General features: G+C 40.0%; 2 protein-coding genes across 3 annotated transcripts in view; one reads left to right on the plus strand and one right to left on the minus strand.

The window, feature by feature from the left end:
• Nucleotides 1–8,103, plus strand: part of Atg7 (Autophagy-related 7) — a 79,979-nt gene extending 71,876 nt beyond the window's left edge. The window contains exon 8 of one of the 2 annotated variants that reach the window (XM_065238316.1): nt 8,083–8,103. In XM_065238316.1, the coding sequence (XP_065094388.1) occupies nt 8,083–8,088 (6 nt within the window). In that variant the 3' untranslated portion in view covers nt 8,089–8,103. Of the gene's footprint in view, nt 1–3,745; nt 5,851–8,082 lie in introns of those variants that run through there. The other variant, XM_065238314.1, reaches the window with a different exon arrangement.
• A 1,616-nt stretch (nt 8,104–9,719) lies between these two features.
• Nucleotides 9,720–10,940, minus strand: LOC135714900 (uncharacterized). The gene has a single exon (XM_065238311.1). The coding sequence runs from the start codon at nt 10,938–10,940 to the stop codon at nt 9,720–9,722; it is 1,221 nt and encodes a 406-aa protein (XP_065094383.1).
• Nucleotides 10,941–18,859: the final 7,919 nt, after the last annotated feature.

Consider the following 18,859-nt stretch of genomic DNA (forward strand, 5'->3'; position numbering starts at 1 on the left):
CGTCCTTTATGCCTAACGTCCATTATGCCTATCGTACATTATGCCTAACGTCCGTATGCCTAACGACCGTATGCCTAACGTCGTGTACACCATTGGAGGAACGTGCCGAATAAAATTGGGTCAAGTCCAATGCGCCGGATCTTTCCTAAAAGTACTCGATGTGAAATTCCGATGGCAGCTGTAAACCTCATCCCGAAGCAAAATAAACGGTAACCATAAAAGAGCCGTTGACTAACGGACAACTAATACTGCTAAGAAATCATCACACCAACCGGTGGAGCCAGTAAGACGATCCAAGAGAGATGTTAAAGTTCTAAATAGATTTAATGACTATGTTCCCTCCCTTTGGCTAGTTTTTGCACCTTGTTATTGGTGGGCGGGCTTAATTTCATGCTTTATAGTGGAGTGTTGGAGACGGTAGGTTTATGGTCGGCGTTGCTGGTCCATGCCGCGATAGAATGACGCCATGGGCAGGCGATGGGGATTACTAAGCTTCCTCTCTCTGATGAACCACTCTCCATGAGATAACCAAAGATCTAGTCTAGCAGTGAAAGTATCACACTTTTTACTCCTTTGTTTGAGAGCCGCGTTGTAGTACGCTTACGTACACACCAAATTTAAATCGCTGTAAATCTGCAAAATTTTGCTGATTTTAGACTTGATGAAAGATCAGCAAACGCTCCAGCAAAATAATGCTGCTGAGTTTTTCAGCAATTCCAACTTCTGTCAAAATGACAACCTTTTACTAAAAATCAGCAATATTTCTTTACTGATCTTTCAGCAATTCAAAATTCTGACATTTGGCTGCATTTTGCTGATTAAACTATTAAATTCAGTAAATTTAATTTGTTTTCACTACATGAGCTTCCAGTTTCTGTAAAAGATCGCTGATACAAATATACGAATAATAAAGATAAAATCGCCAGACTCTTTTCTAAGTATCATTTATTAAATATAACCAGAGTCCGAGCCAGTGTCCTTACCTGCATAATTTATTTATTTGTAGTTTTTTTTACCTCTTCCTCCTCCTGCGGTTTAACCGGTGGTATACTTGCCACTGTGATGCTAACAGTTTGACAGCTCTTTGACTGGGTGTTAGTTTATGTTAGCTGATTTTTTCGGTAAAAATATCGTTTGCTGTTTTTCAGTACACCATTGGATTGCTGATCATGATCCAGCAATTCGTTTTACTGATAATAAAAACTTAAATTTGGTGTGTATAGGCACTGGGAAAAATTGGCATAAAAAGAGCAAAATTCAATATCTCTGATCGGCGCTGACTTAACCTTTGCAAATATAATCATTCTTATGGGAAAAAGTCTCAGGAATCAAGTGGAAATAGTTTCGTCCTGTGCAGAATAGGGAGTTGGGGTTTTTGGAGCATTTTACTCATTTTGATTGAATTGATTATTTTAAAGCCACTTCCCTTGAGTTTTGTGGATGAACATTCTGGTGAATCTTGCCACAAAACTTATAAATATATATTCGTCCCCATCTTGCTCGTAAAACTTCTCCAGATTGGCCTGTCAGATTTGCTGATGTCTGCATAGGCTCGATCAGACCCCACGATTGAAACATTGGTTATGGCCCACAGCTCTAAACTAAGAAGAAGATCTTCTGAGGAAACATTAAGTCAAAAAATAAGAGAATATTTCATGGATCCTCAATGCGAACCTAGTAACAATGATGACAATTCTGATGAATATAACTATAGTGACAGCCACGATGAAGAATAAGTATTAGAGATGCTACTAATTATATGTTTGGTGTAGAAATCCCTAAACAAGTATTTTGATCTTATGATTTAAGAAAATTTACATGGAAAGAAATTGAGTTTCATATCAACTTCCAACTTCTCAACAGGGTTAGGATCTGTCACTGTAAAAAAAAGGATAAACTGTCACGTCTTAACCTTGAGTAAGCCATGAATATATGATTTCACGTTACACGCATCGTTAACCGAATCGATTTGATCGGCAGGGTTAATATTTTTAATTATTTTTCATCAAATCCAATATCTTTGTACTTTCTATTTACTGGTTCATAGAAATGATCGTTATCTAAAGTCTGCACAAGATTAGAAAAACATTTTTTGATGTTTTAAACATAATTGCAATGATATAATGAACGAGTATTCAATATTACATGCGTGAATTTGAATACTACTTGATTTATTAAATTAAAAGGGATAATCGGGAAAAATGGGTAATAAACTGATGTCAACACAAAATGAGACCATCACCATTACATTCCTCACACACTTTAACAGAGGGAAACTGCCCGAACGATCAAATTAACAAGCCTTAATTCGTATAAAAGTATATCATGAATTGTTTCTTCAATAAAAGGGGGAAATTGGGCAAAATGGGTAATTTACTGAAATTTTCTCAAGCTGAAACCATCACCATTCGATTCCTCAGTCATGTTTACAGTAATACAGTACCCGAGGGTATAGTATGACATGCACTACCGCTTATAACCGTGTTACACTACTGATTAACTTCATAAATAGGGAAGAATTAGGAGGCTCCATACATCAGCTTACCTTTCGATGCAATCTAAAACGTAATTTTTTGAGCCCCTAAGCTGTTTTCTTTCAAGAAGGACTATCATTGGACAGGTTTCTTATCACGGACTACTGTCTTTTACAAAAATATATCGAAAATAAGGTAAGAGGGGTAAAATTTTCTAAAATGCATAGTCTGCACAGACTGGTGATGTATGAAACCATTTTTAAGTGATTCTCCAAATGTGTTTCTACAAGAGTGCCAATATTTCAGAACGTATATTAACCACAATGAGGTATTTTTTAAGTCATTTGTACAAAAATTTGAGAAATGTGAGTAAAATGCTCCAAAAACCCCAACTTGCCCTATTCTGCACAGGACGAAACTGTTTCCACTGGATTTCTGAGACTTTTCCCATAAGAATGATTATATGTGCAAAGGTTAAATCAGCGCTGATAATGAATTTTGCTCCTTTTATGTCGATTTTTTCCCACTGTGCGTTGGGTGCGATACTGTTGGGTTTTTTCGCATATCACTCTTATTTTATTTATTTTTACGCAGATAGATTTCTTTGGGTTTGCAACGGAATTATACTATTGAAATATTTCAGAAAGTGCCCAACAGTGCTCCTTCTATTTGCGTTGGAAATCAAGCCACTGAATGTCTGGTACCTAATTGCATACTTAGGTACCATCTCATTCTTCATTGATACCTAGCCACTTGGTAAGAATATTTATTTCGGTAGTAAAAACTGATATTTAAAGAGCTACTCAAGCATATCTTCATCAGTCACTAACAGTAAGCAGTCTAAGTCGTTATCTGTGGAAAATAGTAATAGTTTGAATGACGGTGATTCAGTGCTGTTATACAAAGTTTCGTTTCTGTTAAGGTAAGCTTGTTATTCAATATAAATTTTATACGAACATAAGTTAAATGTGATTACCTCTCACCCCAGCAGGCCTGGGTTCAATCCCAGTCGGCGCCGCTGGGATGTTCTGAGGCATAACATCTCTGATCACGCCTTCCTTCGGATGGGAAGTAAAGCCGTTGGTCCCCGGTTCATGAGTTGATGGGTCGATAAGTAGGGTCCAGGTGTGGGAGCTGCCTTCCTGGCACGTCGGTAGCATTGGTGCTCAGCACGGAAAACAAGATCGACGGAAAAAACAAACCAAAGGAAAAAAAATAAGTTAAATGTATATAAAAAATAAGTTTATTTATATTTTTACGTTTTTTTTCAGCGTTCACCAGTACAAAGATATGGATAACCGATTAGTTATGACCCAATGTATTCAACCGATAAAAAATGATGATGCAAGGTGTATAAAAAAGGATCTGCGAATTCTTTCAGAAAATACCAAACAGAACTAAAACACGATTGGATATTCCGGAGATACAATGAATACCAATTTACGTATCTGCGGATCTTGCCGTCGAGAAATTGAAAGACGGGCTAGAAGAGGTGAAAAACTAATCATCGCTGAAAACTCGGAAACTGTTGTTGGAAGGGTTTTGCCTGAAGTACCCAGCCTGTCAACGAGACCATCAACAATATCAGTGGCCACAACTGCAACAACTGATGATGAATTTTCGCGATCTGTTAACATCGAAATATTCAAACGAGGAATTGCTGGGATTCAAGTTTCACCGATTGATGCAAAGAAGTCAAACAACGTTTATTATCCTGAACATGAAATTAAGGAAATAAACCAAGGAGTGAGGAAGCATCTTTTCCAACTAGGACCGCAGGAGGACCAAACAAGTGCAACACAGGATTTTAAAGAAATAATTCTTCAATTGAAAGAAACATTTGACAGACAAGATACCACAAGGAGTGAAAAACTACAGATTTTAACTGTGTTGCCCAAGTCATGGACAATACAAAAAATAATGGATTAATTTAACACCACAAGGTACTTCGCAACAGCAGCTAAAGAATTATTTGAAACTGATGGAGCACATTCAAGCAGTTCACAGAAGATCAGGCCATGGCTTAAATGATGCAACGAAGGAACTTGTTGTTCATTTTTTTTGAGGATGATGAAACAAGTCGGGTGATGCCTGGCCAGAGAGACTACGTGTCAGTGAAAAACGATGGAAAGCGGAAAGCAATACAGGTTATTGATGTCGACACTTAAAGAAACATACAAAAGATTTAAGGAAAAAATGAGGTAAAAATTGGAATTTCTTCATTCGCGAAACTTCGTCCTAAATACTGCAAACTTTTAACCAGTTCAGGATCGCAGGATCAGCATATTGTTATCTTAGATGTTGTGAGGATTGTCCAAACATTTCGTCAATTGAGGATTTTTTAACACAGCAATTAGAAGAAAAAATGATTGATTAACTGTCATCCGAACAGTGGGTAACTATTGAAAGATGTGGTATACAAACTATTGTTAAAGAGCCTGAAGATTTTGTTTCATATTTTTGTGAAAAATTACTCAAATTGATATCGCAAGATTTCATTAAAACAGAACAATCTAAATTCTTTAAAAAAACGAAAAACAATTTGCAAGTAGGGGAATTTTTAGTCATTTGTGATTTTTTTGAAAATTACTCCTTTGAACTGCAGGATGAAGTACAATCTCATCATTGGAATGTACAACAAGCTACTATCTATCCATTTGTTATATACTATAAAGAAAACCCGCAACATTTTAGTTTCATAATTATCTCAGAAGAGTTGACACACGATGCAGTAACAGTACCTGTTTATTTCCAAAATGATTACTTTTTTACGTACAGATCAGAGAAAAATAGTGAAGAAGATTTATTTTATGTCTGACGGAGCTGCTTCACAGTACAAAAACCGTAAGAATTTTTCTAGTCTCTGCAAGTTCAAGTATATGTATGAAATTGAAGCTGAATGGCATTTCTTTGCGACATCCCATGGCAAAAGACCGTGTGATGGTATTGGAGGTACGATAAAGCGCATGGCTACACGAGCTAGTTTAGCCAGAGAACGTGAACATCCAATTAAAAATGCCAAAGAATTATATAACTGGGCAAATAATCGAAAGGAGGAAGAGTTGATCATTTGAAGAATATAAAACTATGGCGGCAGAGTTTAATGAACAATATTGTGAAAAAAATTTCACTCATTTATTCCTATATCTGAAAATAAAATTAAAGCAAAATTGTTCTTAAACTGTTCAGATCATGATGCAAAGGTTTTTAATTTGTTTAAATAGACGTATTAAGTATTAGTGTTATATGATGTGAACTAAATAAATACCTAAGAACACCATTTTATTTAATACATTTTTATTTATGAAATGAATGCCATAATTTGCGAATGGAATTACTAATCTCGGATACTCGATTTGACGCAACTGGGAACTCACCCATGCACACTAACACCACTATTAAGTTAGGGAAAGTTTCCCCTATCTGATAGTGGTGTTAGTATGCGTGGATGAGCTCCCAGTTACGTCAAATGGACGATCGAACGCATTCTTTACAAAAGCAGATAAGTCTTTTGAAAAAGTAACCCAGGTGGGGTTTGAAGCGCCCAACTGAGGTTGGAACTGTGCTCGTCCGCACCTAGCAAACCTCGAATAATAACTCATCAGAACAGCTGCCCCGATTCTTTATTCTTCGAAACCTTTTATACATGAATTTGTTACTAAAGCTCTACACAATAGTTTTTCTCCAGTACACTGAAGTCTTTTTTTACACGGTTTTTTTTTAAGGCGGTTTTTTTTACACGGTTTTCCACGATTTACAAGGTACGTTTTTAACGATTTCTCGACAACGATGCAACCTATCGACTTGCTTCCAATCACATTATCCGTTTCAAGCTATAGGTAATCGAATGGCATACTTAAAAAAAAAAAAATCACAATTTTTGTTGTAAATACAGAAATTTTTAAAATATGTCTATATGGACCATATCATGCTTTAATTACAAATGGCATCAGGTTTTTTTTTACACGGTACGTATCCCCCGTGTAAAAAAAGACCTGAGTGTATGCACATATAAAGCGGGACAGATAGTTTTTCTCTTGGAAAGTCGGTGTCTGCTTTTTTACAAGAATTGATGCTCCCCGTGGTAGGAACGGCTATGTAAGATGCTTAATGTTTAATGTTTACTTAGACCTTTCGCGAAGCACCGAGTTAAGCCACCGCGTATCGCAGACGACGCGGTAGCAACTGTTTATAAACAACTGACCCTGAAATGTGCGACATTGTCACTGTTGCTGCTGTTAAGTTGTGTATTTTCTCCTACTGTATGGGGGTCTATTACTGGTTAATTTCTTACTCAGATTGATATTGGAACTTGAGGCCTTTGCATCCCCTCTTACTTAACCAGCTTGAGAATAATATCGAAGAGATTCTTCCCAAGGATATGCGCTGGTAACTATTCTATATTTGCTAAATTTTTTACTGGATCTTCTATTATGGTTCTTACTCCTACTGTGCTTTTCTTAAGACCTCTCTTTGTACTATTAATAAACTTATTCAGTCGTTCATACTTTAACTTAATTTTGTCATTTAGCTAAATCATCTGCGTTAACAAGTTTTATCATGTTAGCCTCTAATGGACACTTTTTGCAAAGTTTGTTTGATTCGAAAAAAAAAACCCGTTTTGCTGATATGAAAATTTGTCTAACTGACTTACGTTAATTATGCGTTTAGTTGAGTTCTTCCATTCTTGTTGCAATTGATATTTAATGTTAACATTGTATAGAACCATTACGAATAATTCACTATAAGGATTGATGTTAGAATTTGGGGTTGTTGCATCCCCCCTTACTTACTGAGCTTGAGAATCATTTTGCAAAAATTATTATCAATAAGCTTGAGTTGGTAATCTTCGATTTGAAAATTTCGTGCTTTCATGTTGCCATATTTCTCCTAACCTTAGGGTGATCCTCAATTGTACCTTTCGTAAAAGCTCCTTCGTTTCTGCTCGTTCATCCATGCGATTGAAAACTGTTCCTGACTCGTCATTTGGTTGATATCAAATATCAGGTGTGGGTGTATCTGCCATTCCCCGCCACCTATGATTTGTTGTTTGCCGCATTCAGGTCACCCTTCATCGTCTTTCATATCTATGTCTTGTACTGATCGCATCTCGTCATTATGTATGTTTCTGTTGGAAACTTTTTAGTGCTATTTAGAACTTCAATTTTCTCTATGGTGTAGTATGATTCCACATCTTCGATGATTTTCGTTATAAAATGTAAACTTGTTTTGGATTGGATTGGATTGGAAACTATAATTTTGGTATATCAACTTTTTCTTAACTTTGTTTACATACTTTGATATCATTGACATGATCTGATTAATAATATTCTTCGTTAGTTGCTTGCTGCTCTTCTTTTTTTCAATTTCATATTTTCATCTACACAATAAATAATCAGTATACTATTTATTTGCAGCAAACAAATTCACAATTAATTACTTTAACTGAACATTCTTATCTGATTGTCTTCTTGTTTTACTCTTAACTTTGTTCCTTTGTGTCATATTTCTTATTCTGATATCTTTCATCTTGTTTTGCTAGTATTTTTATTTTATTACCCTACTTTTTTTTATCACTCTTACTTCGTTTAACTCTTTTTGTTTGTAGTTATAACTCACCAATTAATCAAAGCATCTGGATGGCTACGTCATGAAATTGCAGCAAGTACTGTCTTTCTCCTAATGAGGTTTAAAATGGCACGTATCTGTAATTCGATTCATCTATGCTCGGTTCCAGGTTCATCTGGCCATACGTTTAACTTTTTATTTAGTCAATTCAATTAATGTCTTGTAAGTGGCCAAATTGCTGCAAGTGCTCGTCTTCGCTAATTGAGTGGAAACGGTGGGTATCTGTAAGTAAACTCAAATTTCAGTTAGACTCATTCATAAACTCTCGTGCATTCTGGATTCCGAATGTCATTGTCCAATTGTTCAGCTCCACATCTGTAACGGTCTGTAAAAAATAAAACAGCCTTTAATAAATTGTCAACCGTAACATCATTTACGACTCTGGGATCATTTACAGTATATTAATGCTGTGTTTTGACGGTATTTTCCGTTCAAAATTGTTTTGTATTCAATTTCGCTGTGAGATTCTAGTACACAGTTAGTCCAAAGCGCTTTGTAGGTACAATATTCTTGTCCACTTTGATCTTTTTTTTCATCATTGTCATTAGTATTATTTTTCAGCGTGTTAATTTTTTTTTATGAAATTATTCTATAAATCTGTTTGTAACTGGTTTTCAGTAATTTAAACCATATTGTGTGCTGTAATGTCAACCGATCCATTCAAAATAGTACTGCAAAATATTTTGCTCTTTTTTGATGAATACATTTGTTTTATTAGCTGAATTATTCAATTACTGCATGCATTACATATAGGTTAAATTTTTTTTGTATCTCTTTGAAATGTTTTCATCACTAATTATATTAGAAAATACTTTTTACTATTATTAGCTATTTATGTTTTTACCTTTGTTTTCATTTTCTTGAAACTTTATCTGAAGCTTCGCTTTTATGTTCCCATCTCCATATATGTATGTTTTGAACATTTTGTTCAATCTCTTATTAATCCCAATTGAAATTTAATGTATACTTTTTCTTTACAATTTTCAATTGTCTCTTATCATTCTGGTAATTCCATATATTCATTTTCAAATAACAATACTTAATTTTATATATACCCCGGAGTCATTATTCTTATTATTTATTTATATTACTGTTAAGTTCGATAGCTTGGTACAGGGAAATTAGTCACTAAATCACAACACACGTCACACGACACCTTTTTTACAGAGCGAACTGAACTCATTCACTCCTTTGAATGGACTGTACTCTTCCCATTTTCTCCTACTCTCTGCTGCCTGCCCAAACGTAGCAGGTTCATTCACGTTTGCGCTTTGTGCTTTCACGAATCCATAAAAAAGCTCTTGTCTATAGTGTCCTGCACCGCGCTGAAATACACATTCTGTGCGCCATCAAAGCAACCAGTTTTTTCTCGTTTATTCTGACATTGTCATTTTTCTTCCGTTCATTCTCCCCGCGTTGAGATCTCTAGCTCAACAGATGGAAGAAAGGCAATCTTGGTTATTGCTCTCTTGTACTCGCCAGCCGTAGTCTTGACCGTCACTACACGGACCATGTCGTCGTTGCCAGGATGTAATGCGATTATCCGCCCACGTCTCCATTGCTGAGGAGGCAGATTTTCGTCAAGAAGCAGAACCAAGGCTCCAGCATCGATTTTCTTCACGCTGCTATTCCACTTTTGCCGACCTTGCAAGTGATGCAAATATTCTCTGGACCATCGTGACCAGAAATGTTGTTGCATGAATTGAATGTGCTCAATCGTCCAATCTTTTCTTCATTGTAGGAAGGTTCTGGTACTGCCAATCCCGATCGCCCAATCAAGAAATGGAAAGGAGTCAGAACCGACAAATCGTTAGGATCATCTGACATTGGAAATAATGGTCGAGAATTTAAGACCGCTTCAGTTTGCGCCAAGAATGTGGTCAACTCCTCAAAAGTGAGCTTGGTTCCGCCGACGACTCGCTTCAAATGATGCTTGGAGGATTTTACTCCAGCTTCCCAAATGCCACCGAAATGAGGACTTCTTGGAGGAATAAAATGCCAGCAAATGCCCTTCACTGCACAGAACTCTTCCACTTTCCGCTGATGTTGTTGGTCATTGAACAAGTCCCTGAGTGCAGCAAGCTCATGATTGGCACCCACAAATGCAGTTCCGTTGTCTGAATGAATATCACTTGGCAAACGACGCTTGCTCACAAATCGGTGCAGTGCAGCAATGAAGTTGTCCGTCGTGAGATTGGAGACCACTTCAAAGTGAATGGCCTTTACTACCATGCATACAAAAACAACCACATATGCTTTGTAAACCTTTGGACTTCTTCCTCCTAGCTTCAGTAGAAACGGGCCAGCATAATCAATTCCAACCTTTGAAAATACTGGCGCTTGATTTACACGGGACGCTGGAATGTCACCCATGAACTGACTACCTGCTATCGGATAGCACCTTGCACAAATTTGGCATTTCGAAATTACTTTCTTGATGATAAGTTTCGCTTTCACTGGCCAGTACCGCTCTCGCACAATAGCCAGCAGGCCACCTTGACCGACGTGATGATGCTCCTCATGCAATTTCCGAATCAAAATCTCTGTGACGTAATGTTTCTCTGGAAGTAGCATCTGATGCTTTCCATCGTATGGAATAGCAGAGTACTTCAGACGACCTCCAACACGAATAAGGTGATCTTCTCCTACGAATGGAGCAAAACTCGACAGATTGTGGCGCTTGCTTGACCTTGACCGTAGCAACTTCAGAAGATCACTAAACGTTTCTTGCTGAATTAGCCTGACAATAACCTTTTCGGCCTTCACCATTTCTTCTGCCGTAACACTCTTGGTGACACTAATCACATCTTTTTCTTTCTTCAGGTCAATAAACCTCATCACGTAGGCCCAAGCCCTTTGAAGCTTCCTGTAATCACTCACTCTGTTGAATTGCATTGGCGGTTCACTTCTAACAGCCGCCAACACCCTGCTGGCCTGATGTCAGGCAGCGGCAGGACTGATTCCTCCAATTCTTCTGGCTCATCTGTTTTAAACGCCTGCTTCCACAGCATCGATGGGCCATTCCACCGCGATTTTTTGTTCACCAGGTCGATTGGCAATTCACCTCTCGAGATGGCATCTGCAGGATTTTCTTCCGACCTGATATAATTCCAAGTGTAACCTGGAGTTAGTTCCAGCACCGCTGTCACCCGGTTGGCGACGAACTGATTCAAAGCCAGAGGTGACTTCTTCACCAACACAAAACAATTTGTGAATCTCACCATAAGATGACCTCATCAAACTTGATAGTCATCGATGATATTACCTTTCGAACCAACTCAGCTAACAATTTAGCACCGCACAACTCTAAACGGGAAATGGTCACCGGTTTCAGTGGGGCCACCCTTGATTTGCTAGCGACCAGATTAACTTCGATTGTGCCTTCTGCTGTTATGCTTCAGATGTAAACCACAGCTCCATATACCCGCATGGAGGCATCAGAAAATCCATGTAATTCAATCCATGTCGCATTACTGAGAACTACACAACGTTGCTTTTGTTTTTGATTGATTGCCGGTAGTTCTTCTCGAAAATGCTGCCATTGATGCAACAATTCGTCGGGAAGCTGCTCATCCCAGTCTAGCCCAAGACGCCATAAATCTTGCATGATAATTTTCGCACAGGTGATGACTGGTCCCAGGAATCCCAATGGATCGAAAAGCCGACCGATATCCGACAACACCTCACGCTTCGTAGAAGAAATCTTCTCATCAATCAACGGCTCGACGTGGAAAATGAAATAATCTTCCGAAGGATTCCAGATCAATCCAAGTGTCTTTTTTTTTTTTTAATGTGTTTATTTTTCCAGGCTCATTTGCCGTAGCTTTGCGGAGCCGATATTCATTGTTTAGGTTACAAAATTTCTTAAGACTAACGTTAGTAAAGCGGGGGCCGATTACTCGCGGCTATCTCGAGGTTAGGGGTAACAAATTGTAACAAATGGATGGCAGGGTAGGGATTGAGAACACAAGGTTTGGAGAGCAATGTGCTCTTGATCTCGAACTAAGCGACCAACTGATGAAAAAGACAAACATGGGGGTACACCGATGGGCAGCTAACAACTTGGGGGAACACAAGATGACACTAACTACTAAATCCTCAGATCTATCCGTTTTAAAAACACATATATTAAATTGCAATAGTCGAGATCTCGGCTCGCCAAGATGTCATGGGTTGTTTTCCTCGGGCCCTGAGGGATGCGGATAACTCGGATCTAGCAACACAATGGAGGGTACATGACCAAAGTACGTGGTCGATATCGTGATAGCCACTACCACAAGCGCACAAATTGCTGCCTGCGAGCCCGATTCGGAAGAAATGCGAGTCTAACGAGTAGTGATTGGACATGAGCCTTGATATGACACGTATAAAGTCACGGCTCATGTCCAATCTTTTGAACCATGGCTTGTTCGATACCTGTGGGAGAATAGAATGTAACCATCTTCCCAGATCACTCTCATTCCATTTTTGTTGCCAGTTGGTGAGGACGTGCTGACGGGTAATTGAGAAAAATTCCGCAAAGGCGATTTGTCGATCAAAAATATCGCCTTCCATAGCGCCCACCTTAGCTAGCGAGTCCGCTTTCTCATTGCCCGGAATTGAGAAATGAGATGGGACCCAAACTAAGGTGATAGTATAGGAGCAGTTAGATAAAGTACTCAATTTAGCTCGGATTTCGGTCAGGAAATACGAGGAGTGCTTCATCGGCCTCATTGATCGAATAGCCTCCAACGAGCTAAGGCTATCAGTAAAAATAAAATAGTGATCAGATGGTAGTGAGGCAATTTGCTCTACTGCGTAAAATATGGCTGCTAGTTCCGCAACGTATACGGAACAGGGTTTTTGCAGTTGATATGAGGCGCTATGAAATTCGTTGAATACTCCAAATCCAGTGGAAGCGTTTATAGTTGACCCATCTGTGAAAAAACTCTTATTGTTACTAACATGGTGGTACTTGTTTGCAAAAATTAAAGGAACAACCATCGACCGATGGTGATCTGGTATTCCACGGATTTCTTGCAACATGGTCAGATCAAAATTTACAGAGGAACTATAAAAGTCTTGGAGGCAAACACGAGAGGAATTGAATGAAGAAGGGCCAATCTCCAGCGTCATGTACTCGTAATAGAGACTCATGAATCTTGTTTGAGGATTTCTGTCGAGCAGCTTCTCAAAATTTTCTATTACCAATGGGTTCATTACTTCACAACGGATAAGAAACCGGAAGGACAGTTCCGCAAAACGATCTGTCAGTGGGAGAACACCCGCAAGTACTTCGAGGCTCATCGTATGCGTCGAGTGCATACAGCCAAGCGCGATTCGGAGGCAACGGTATTGAACCCGTTGCAGCTTCAGGATATGTGTTTTCGCTGCGGATTGAAAACAGAAGCTACCGTACTCTAGAACCGACAAGATGGTTGTTCGATACAACCTGATCAGATCTTCCGGGTGTGCTCCCCGCCAAGTTCCAGTAATTGTACGAAGAAAATTGATTCTTTGTTGGCATTTTTGTTTCACATACGCAATATGTTTTCCCCACGTGCTTTTGGAATCGAACCAGACACCTAAATACTTGAAAGATATACTTTGAGTGATTGTTCTACCCTTTAGTTGAAGCTGTAACTGTGCAGGATGATGCTTCCTAGAAAAAACAACCAACTCAGTTTTCTCCGGAGAGAATTCGATACCCAGCTTCATAGCCCAAGTAGACAAATTGTCTAAGGTATCTTGCAATGGTCCTTGCAGGTCCGGTGCACTTGGCCCTATAACGGACACAACCCCGTCATCTGCAAGCTGCCTTAGCGAACAGTTTTCATCAAGACAACCATCAATGTCTTTTACATAAACATTATAAAGAAGGGGGCTTAAACATGAACCCTGGGGGAGACCCATGCAACTAATTCGTGAAGTTGTCGAGTTTCCATTAGAAAAGCTCATATATTTCTCAGACAACAAGTTGCTCAAATAGTTGTTCATAATTGGTGAAAGCCCACTATCGTGGAGTTTATCCGAAAGGACATCGATACAAACAGAATCAAAAGCCCCCTTAATGTCCAAGAAAACTGAACCCATTTGCTGTTTTTGCGCATAGGCCAGTTGAATTTCAGTTGAAAGCAACGCAAGGCAGTCGCTCGTTCCTTTGCCTCTCTGAAATCCAAATTACGTATCTGAAAGTAAACCATTCGACTCGACCCATTTGTCTAGACGAAAAAGAATCATTTTCTCCAACAATTTCCGTATACAGGACAGCATCGCGATGGGACGGTACGAGTTATAATCCGACGCGGGTTTACCGGGTTTTCGAATGGCGATAACTCTTACTTGTCTCCAGTCATCCGGAACAATGTTGTGCTCCAGAAATTGATTGAATAAGTTCAACAAGCGTCTCTTCGCGACATCTGGGAGATTTTTAAGCAAGTTGAACTTGATTCTATCCATTCCTGGAGCTGAATTGTTACATGAAAGGAGAGCAAGTGAGAATTCCACCATCGAAAACGGGGAATCTATTTCGTTATTACCCGACGGACGATCACGAACGTTGGTTTGAACCGACACCGAATCCGGGCAAACTTTCCGCGCGAAGCTGAAAATCCATCTGTCCGAGTACTCCTTGTCTTCGTTAATCGGTGTAGACGCGTTTCGCATTCTCCTGCCGACAGTCCAGAGTGTTCTCATGGAAGTCTCTCGCGACAAACCATCGACGAACCGACGCCAGTAACCGCGTTTTTTTGCTTTAATTAAGTCCTTAAAAGTTTTCTCGAGGTCGGTGTACCGCTCGAAATCCCCGACCTTGCCGTGTTTGCAGAAGCGTTTAAACGCGGCGGACTTCTCGCTGTTCGCGTCGGTGCAATCCTTATCCCACCACGGGGTGGGAGGTCGCTTGCGGACGGAAACACCCGGAACACGTTTCGTCTGTGCTTGCAGCGCAGAATCGATGATGACACGCGCGAGAAAGGAGTACTCGTCCAGCGGAGGAAGTACGTCAACCGATTGACTGGCATCAATAACCGCGGTCGCGAATTTTCGCCAGTCAATGTTTTTCGTAAGATCGTACGCGATGTCGACCGAGCGAGTAGAAGATGAACCATTGGTAATAGAAATTTTGATTGGCAAATGGTCACTACCGTAGGGATCTTCAATTACTTTCTACGAGCAATCCAACGATAGTGAACTCGAGCAAAGTGAGAGGTCTAATCTGCTTATTTTTGCTGGAGGTTTGGCTACTCGTGTTGCTTCCTCGGTGTTTAGAATTGTCATTTTGAAGAAGTCGCACATGTCGTATATCAAGGTTGAGCGGTTGTCGTCGTACAGTTCCCCCCAGCCTATACCGTGAGAGTTAAAATCTCCCAAGATCAACCGTGGCTCTGGCATAGCCGTGCAGATATCCGAGAAACTTTGACGAGAAATCGCAGTTCGCGGTGGAAGATATACTGAGGCAATACTGAGGCATTTACCTCGAATATTAACCTGACATGCAACAACTTCAATGCCTGTCACCGAAGGCAGATCGATTCTGTAGAAGGAATGGAGCTTGTTGATCCCCAGAAGCACCCCTCCATACGAATCTGCCCGATCAAGGCGAATAATGTTGAAATCGTGGAAAGCAAGATCGTTGTCTGAAGAGAGCCATGTTTCACAAAGGGCAAATGCATCAGAAAGTAAACTAAAAATTTAAATGTGTCAAGTTTTGGCATAAGACTTCTACAGTTCCACTGAAGAACAGAGATCATATCCCCGACCTCATTCGGAGAATTATCCATCAAAGGATATGATCGATGCAAGGAAGGACCACCTAGAAGCTAGTTGCTTCAAAAGAGTTTTCACCATTGGCAGCACTAAATTAATAATGCTCCTCGTTGAGTCAGAGACATTGAATATACTGAAGAAGCTATCCACAATACCAGAAAACGTAAACGTGAACATGGGGGCATGTTCTTGCTGATTATTCAGCTGCTTTTCTCGTCGAAAAACTGGGACATCTGGGGTTTTAGATGATCCTGGAAGTGACGGAAAGTTCTTGTCATAATTACAAGGTTGAAAACCCGGTGGAATGGGCTTCGGTGCATTTCCATTACCTCTTGATTTTTCCAAGGTGGAAGGGTGGTCCGTACGAGTGGCCTTACGAGGCTTTTCGGTGTTGTGTTGTTTTGCTCGTTTTCTCGTATTGCCTTTAAAGACAAACGGACTACCCTCACCGACCTCTGAGTCAGAGTCTAGATCATCAACTGGCAAAATGGAGAACGTGTTACTGCTTTTTGGTGTGGTCTGAGAAGATGAAGCGGTATTCTTCAAGAGTTCTGCTAGTGTTCTCTTGGAGCGAGCTTGCAGAGACCGCTTAAGTTTTTCTCCCTGCTGTTTATACCTCGGGCAGTCAGTCAGGGTATGTAGGCTTTACTTGCAGTACACGCATTTTGGAGGAGCACCGCAAGGGCCCTCTTGATGTTGCTCGCCACACTGATCGCAGCGTGGTTTGTTCGAGCAGTAATCCGATGTATGACCAAGTTGTTTACATTTCGAGCAGTTCATTACCCGAGGTACAAACAGACGTACAGGCAGCCGAACCTTGCCAATAGCGACGTAGTGAGGTAACGCTGAACCCGAAAAGGTCACACGAAACGAGCTTGACAAGGAATAAGTTTTTTTGGAGCCTACTACGGATACTGACTGCATTTGAAGGCAGTCCAATATCTTCACCTTCGGCAGAGCACGGTTTTTAAAGATTCCGAAGGAATCGGGACCCAAGAAATCATCACTAGTCAAACTCGCTTCGGTGACCACTCCTTCAATTTCTACCTCACTACTGGGTATGTAGACTCGGTATTCCAATGAAAAAAGCTCGCACGCAACAATTTGGTTAGCCTGCTTCCGGTCATCAACGGTAACGCGCAGTTTTATTGGTGTTACCTTGAAAATATCGGTAACGGCCGAAAAATGTGTTGTTAGATCCTTAGAGATCCTCGGAATGTTCAAAGGTTTTTGTTTGGGCCGGAAAAAAACAACCCATGGGCCTTTCGAGGCTTCTGGGTAAGCCTTTAGGCGGGGGAGCGCAGAGATTTTTGGGGGCAATGGTGTGGGGGGTGCAGGACGAGGAGGTGATGGTGGGAGAGAGGGTTGTGGGGGATACCTTTTCTTGGGATATGCTCCAGTATTTTTGCTGGAGAGCGAGTCAACTGGGACGTCAAGGGTTTCCATTTCCACAACTTCCTCGAGACTTTCGTGTGAGGAATTAAGAGTTTCGTCGTCTGAGATGGAAAGTGACCATCCCCCGCCTTTATCATTTTCATCCATTGCGGTTAAATATCGCCACAATGGTGTTTTTAATAAATATTCTACAAATAATTACAGTAATTTCAAATAGTACCAAAAAAATGCGAAAAAAAAATAAAATAAAAAATTAAAAAAAAAATACAAAAAAATTATATAGTTTTACTCTAATAAAGAGTAAAACGAAAGAAGGAAAAAAAAACAAAAAAGGAAAAAAAAATATATATATACTAAAAAAAAATGTTTTTGGATCACCCTAACTATGCTCTACTTATAAATAGTACGAGAAAAAAAAAACCAAGAAAAAAAAATTATAGATATATACTATTTACAAAATTTTGAATCACCCTAATTATGACCCAACCTAATCTAATATTGGACCATGCGGGGAGATGCGATACTGGTGAAAACAAAGCGACACGGTATACCTATTACACTGAGGCGGCAGATGACTGGTGCGAGGTTATTGTTTGCCCCAACGGCTGTTGGGTCGATAACCTGATAGCTGGTATGCCTCGGTCGCCTCGGTAGGCAATTTAACGTGCTTTCGTTGTTGCTATCAATGGGATGATGTGATGATGCGATGATGGTGATTAAAGCTGGACCGTAAGCAAAGCGCTCGGCGTATGGTTAACGGCTTCCTCACTCGTGCACTAGTTGTATTAGCACTATGCCAACTAACTTTGGCGAGAAAAAACCCTCGCGTGGGGAAAAACTCAAAAACTCAAATACTAGTGTCGTACAACGAGACCGATGCGACTTGACCGGCTCAGCGTGCGAGACGGAATGAATCCAAGTGTCTTGATTGTATTATTAATCCCAGATTCTTCGAAACTGACTTGCTTTTCTTGCAGATCCCTCTGGAATTGCAGCTAGGACCTCTGCACTATTCGAACAGAATTTGTGAACGCCAAACCCTCCTCGAGCCAATAATGCTGATAGTTCTTTGTATGTATCGATCACCGTTTCGACCAATTGTTCACCGGTTAGAAAATCGTCCACATAACTGTCCTTTTCGATAACTTGCGCGGCCAGTGGAAACTGTGTACCTTCGTCTGCAACCAGTTGAATCAATGCCTTTGTCGCATGATACGGTGAACTTGCCACACCGTACGTTACAGTTTGAAGCTCGAACACCTTCCATTCACCGTTTTCATCACACCACACAATCTTATGGTACTTGCAATCATCTGGATCCATACCGACTTAACGGTACATTTTTGGAACATCGGCTGTCAGTACCACTTGATGGCCACAGAAGCGCAGAATTATCTCCACCAGATCACTTTGTACAGTAGGCCCAACCATTACAGCATCATTCAACGAGACTCCAGAAGTTGTTTTTGCCGATGCGTCGAAAACTACCCTGGTTTTCGTTGTGGAACTAGAGGTCTTGTACACAGCGTGATGCGGAATGAAGTATCTGCCTTCATCTACGACCTCCACTTGCTTCATATGACCGAGAGCTATGTACTCTGTCATGAACTCAAAAT

Source organism: Ochlerotatus camptorhynchus, unplaced genomic scaffold (assembly GCF_037179485.1).
Source record: "Ochlerotatus camptorhynchus isolate MF236.1 unplaced genomic scaffold, CSIRO-AGI_Acam_v1.1 ptg000760l, whole genome shotgun sequence".
Lineage (NCBI taxonomy): Eukaryota > Metazoa > Arthropoda > Insecta > Diptera > Culicidae > Ochlerotatus > Ochlerotatus camptorhynchus.

Excerpts from the sequence above, each read along its gene's own strand:
- LOC135714900 (XM_065238311.1), bottom strand. The coding sequence starts at position 10,940 with ATGAGGTTTATTGACCTGAAGAAAGAAAAAGATGTGATTAGTGTCACC.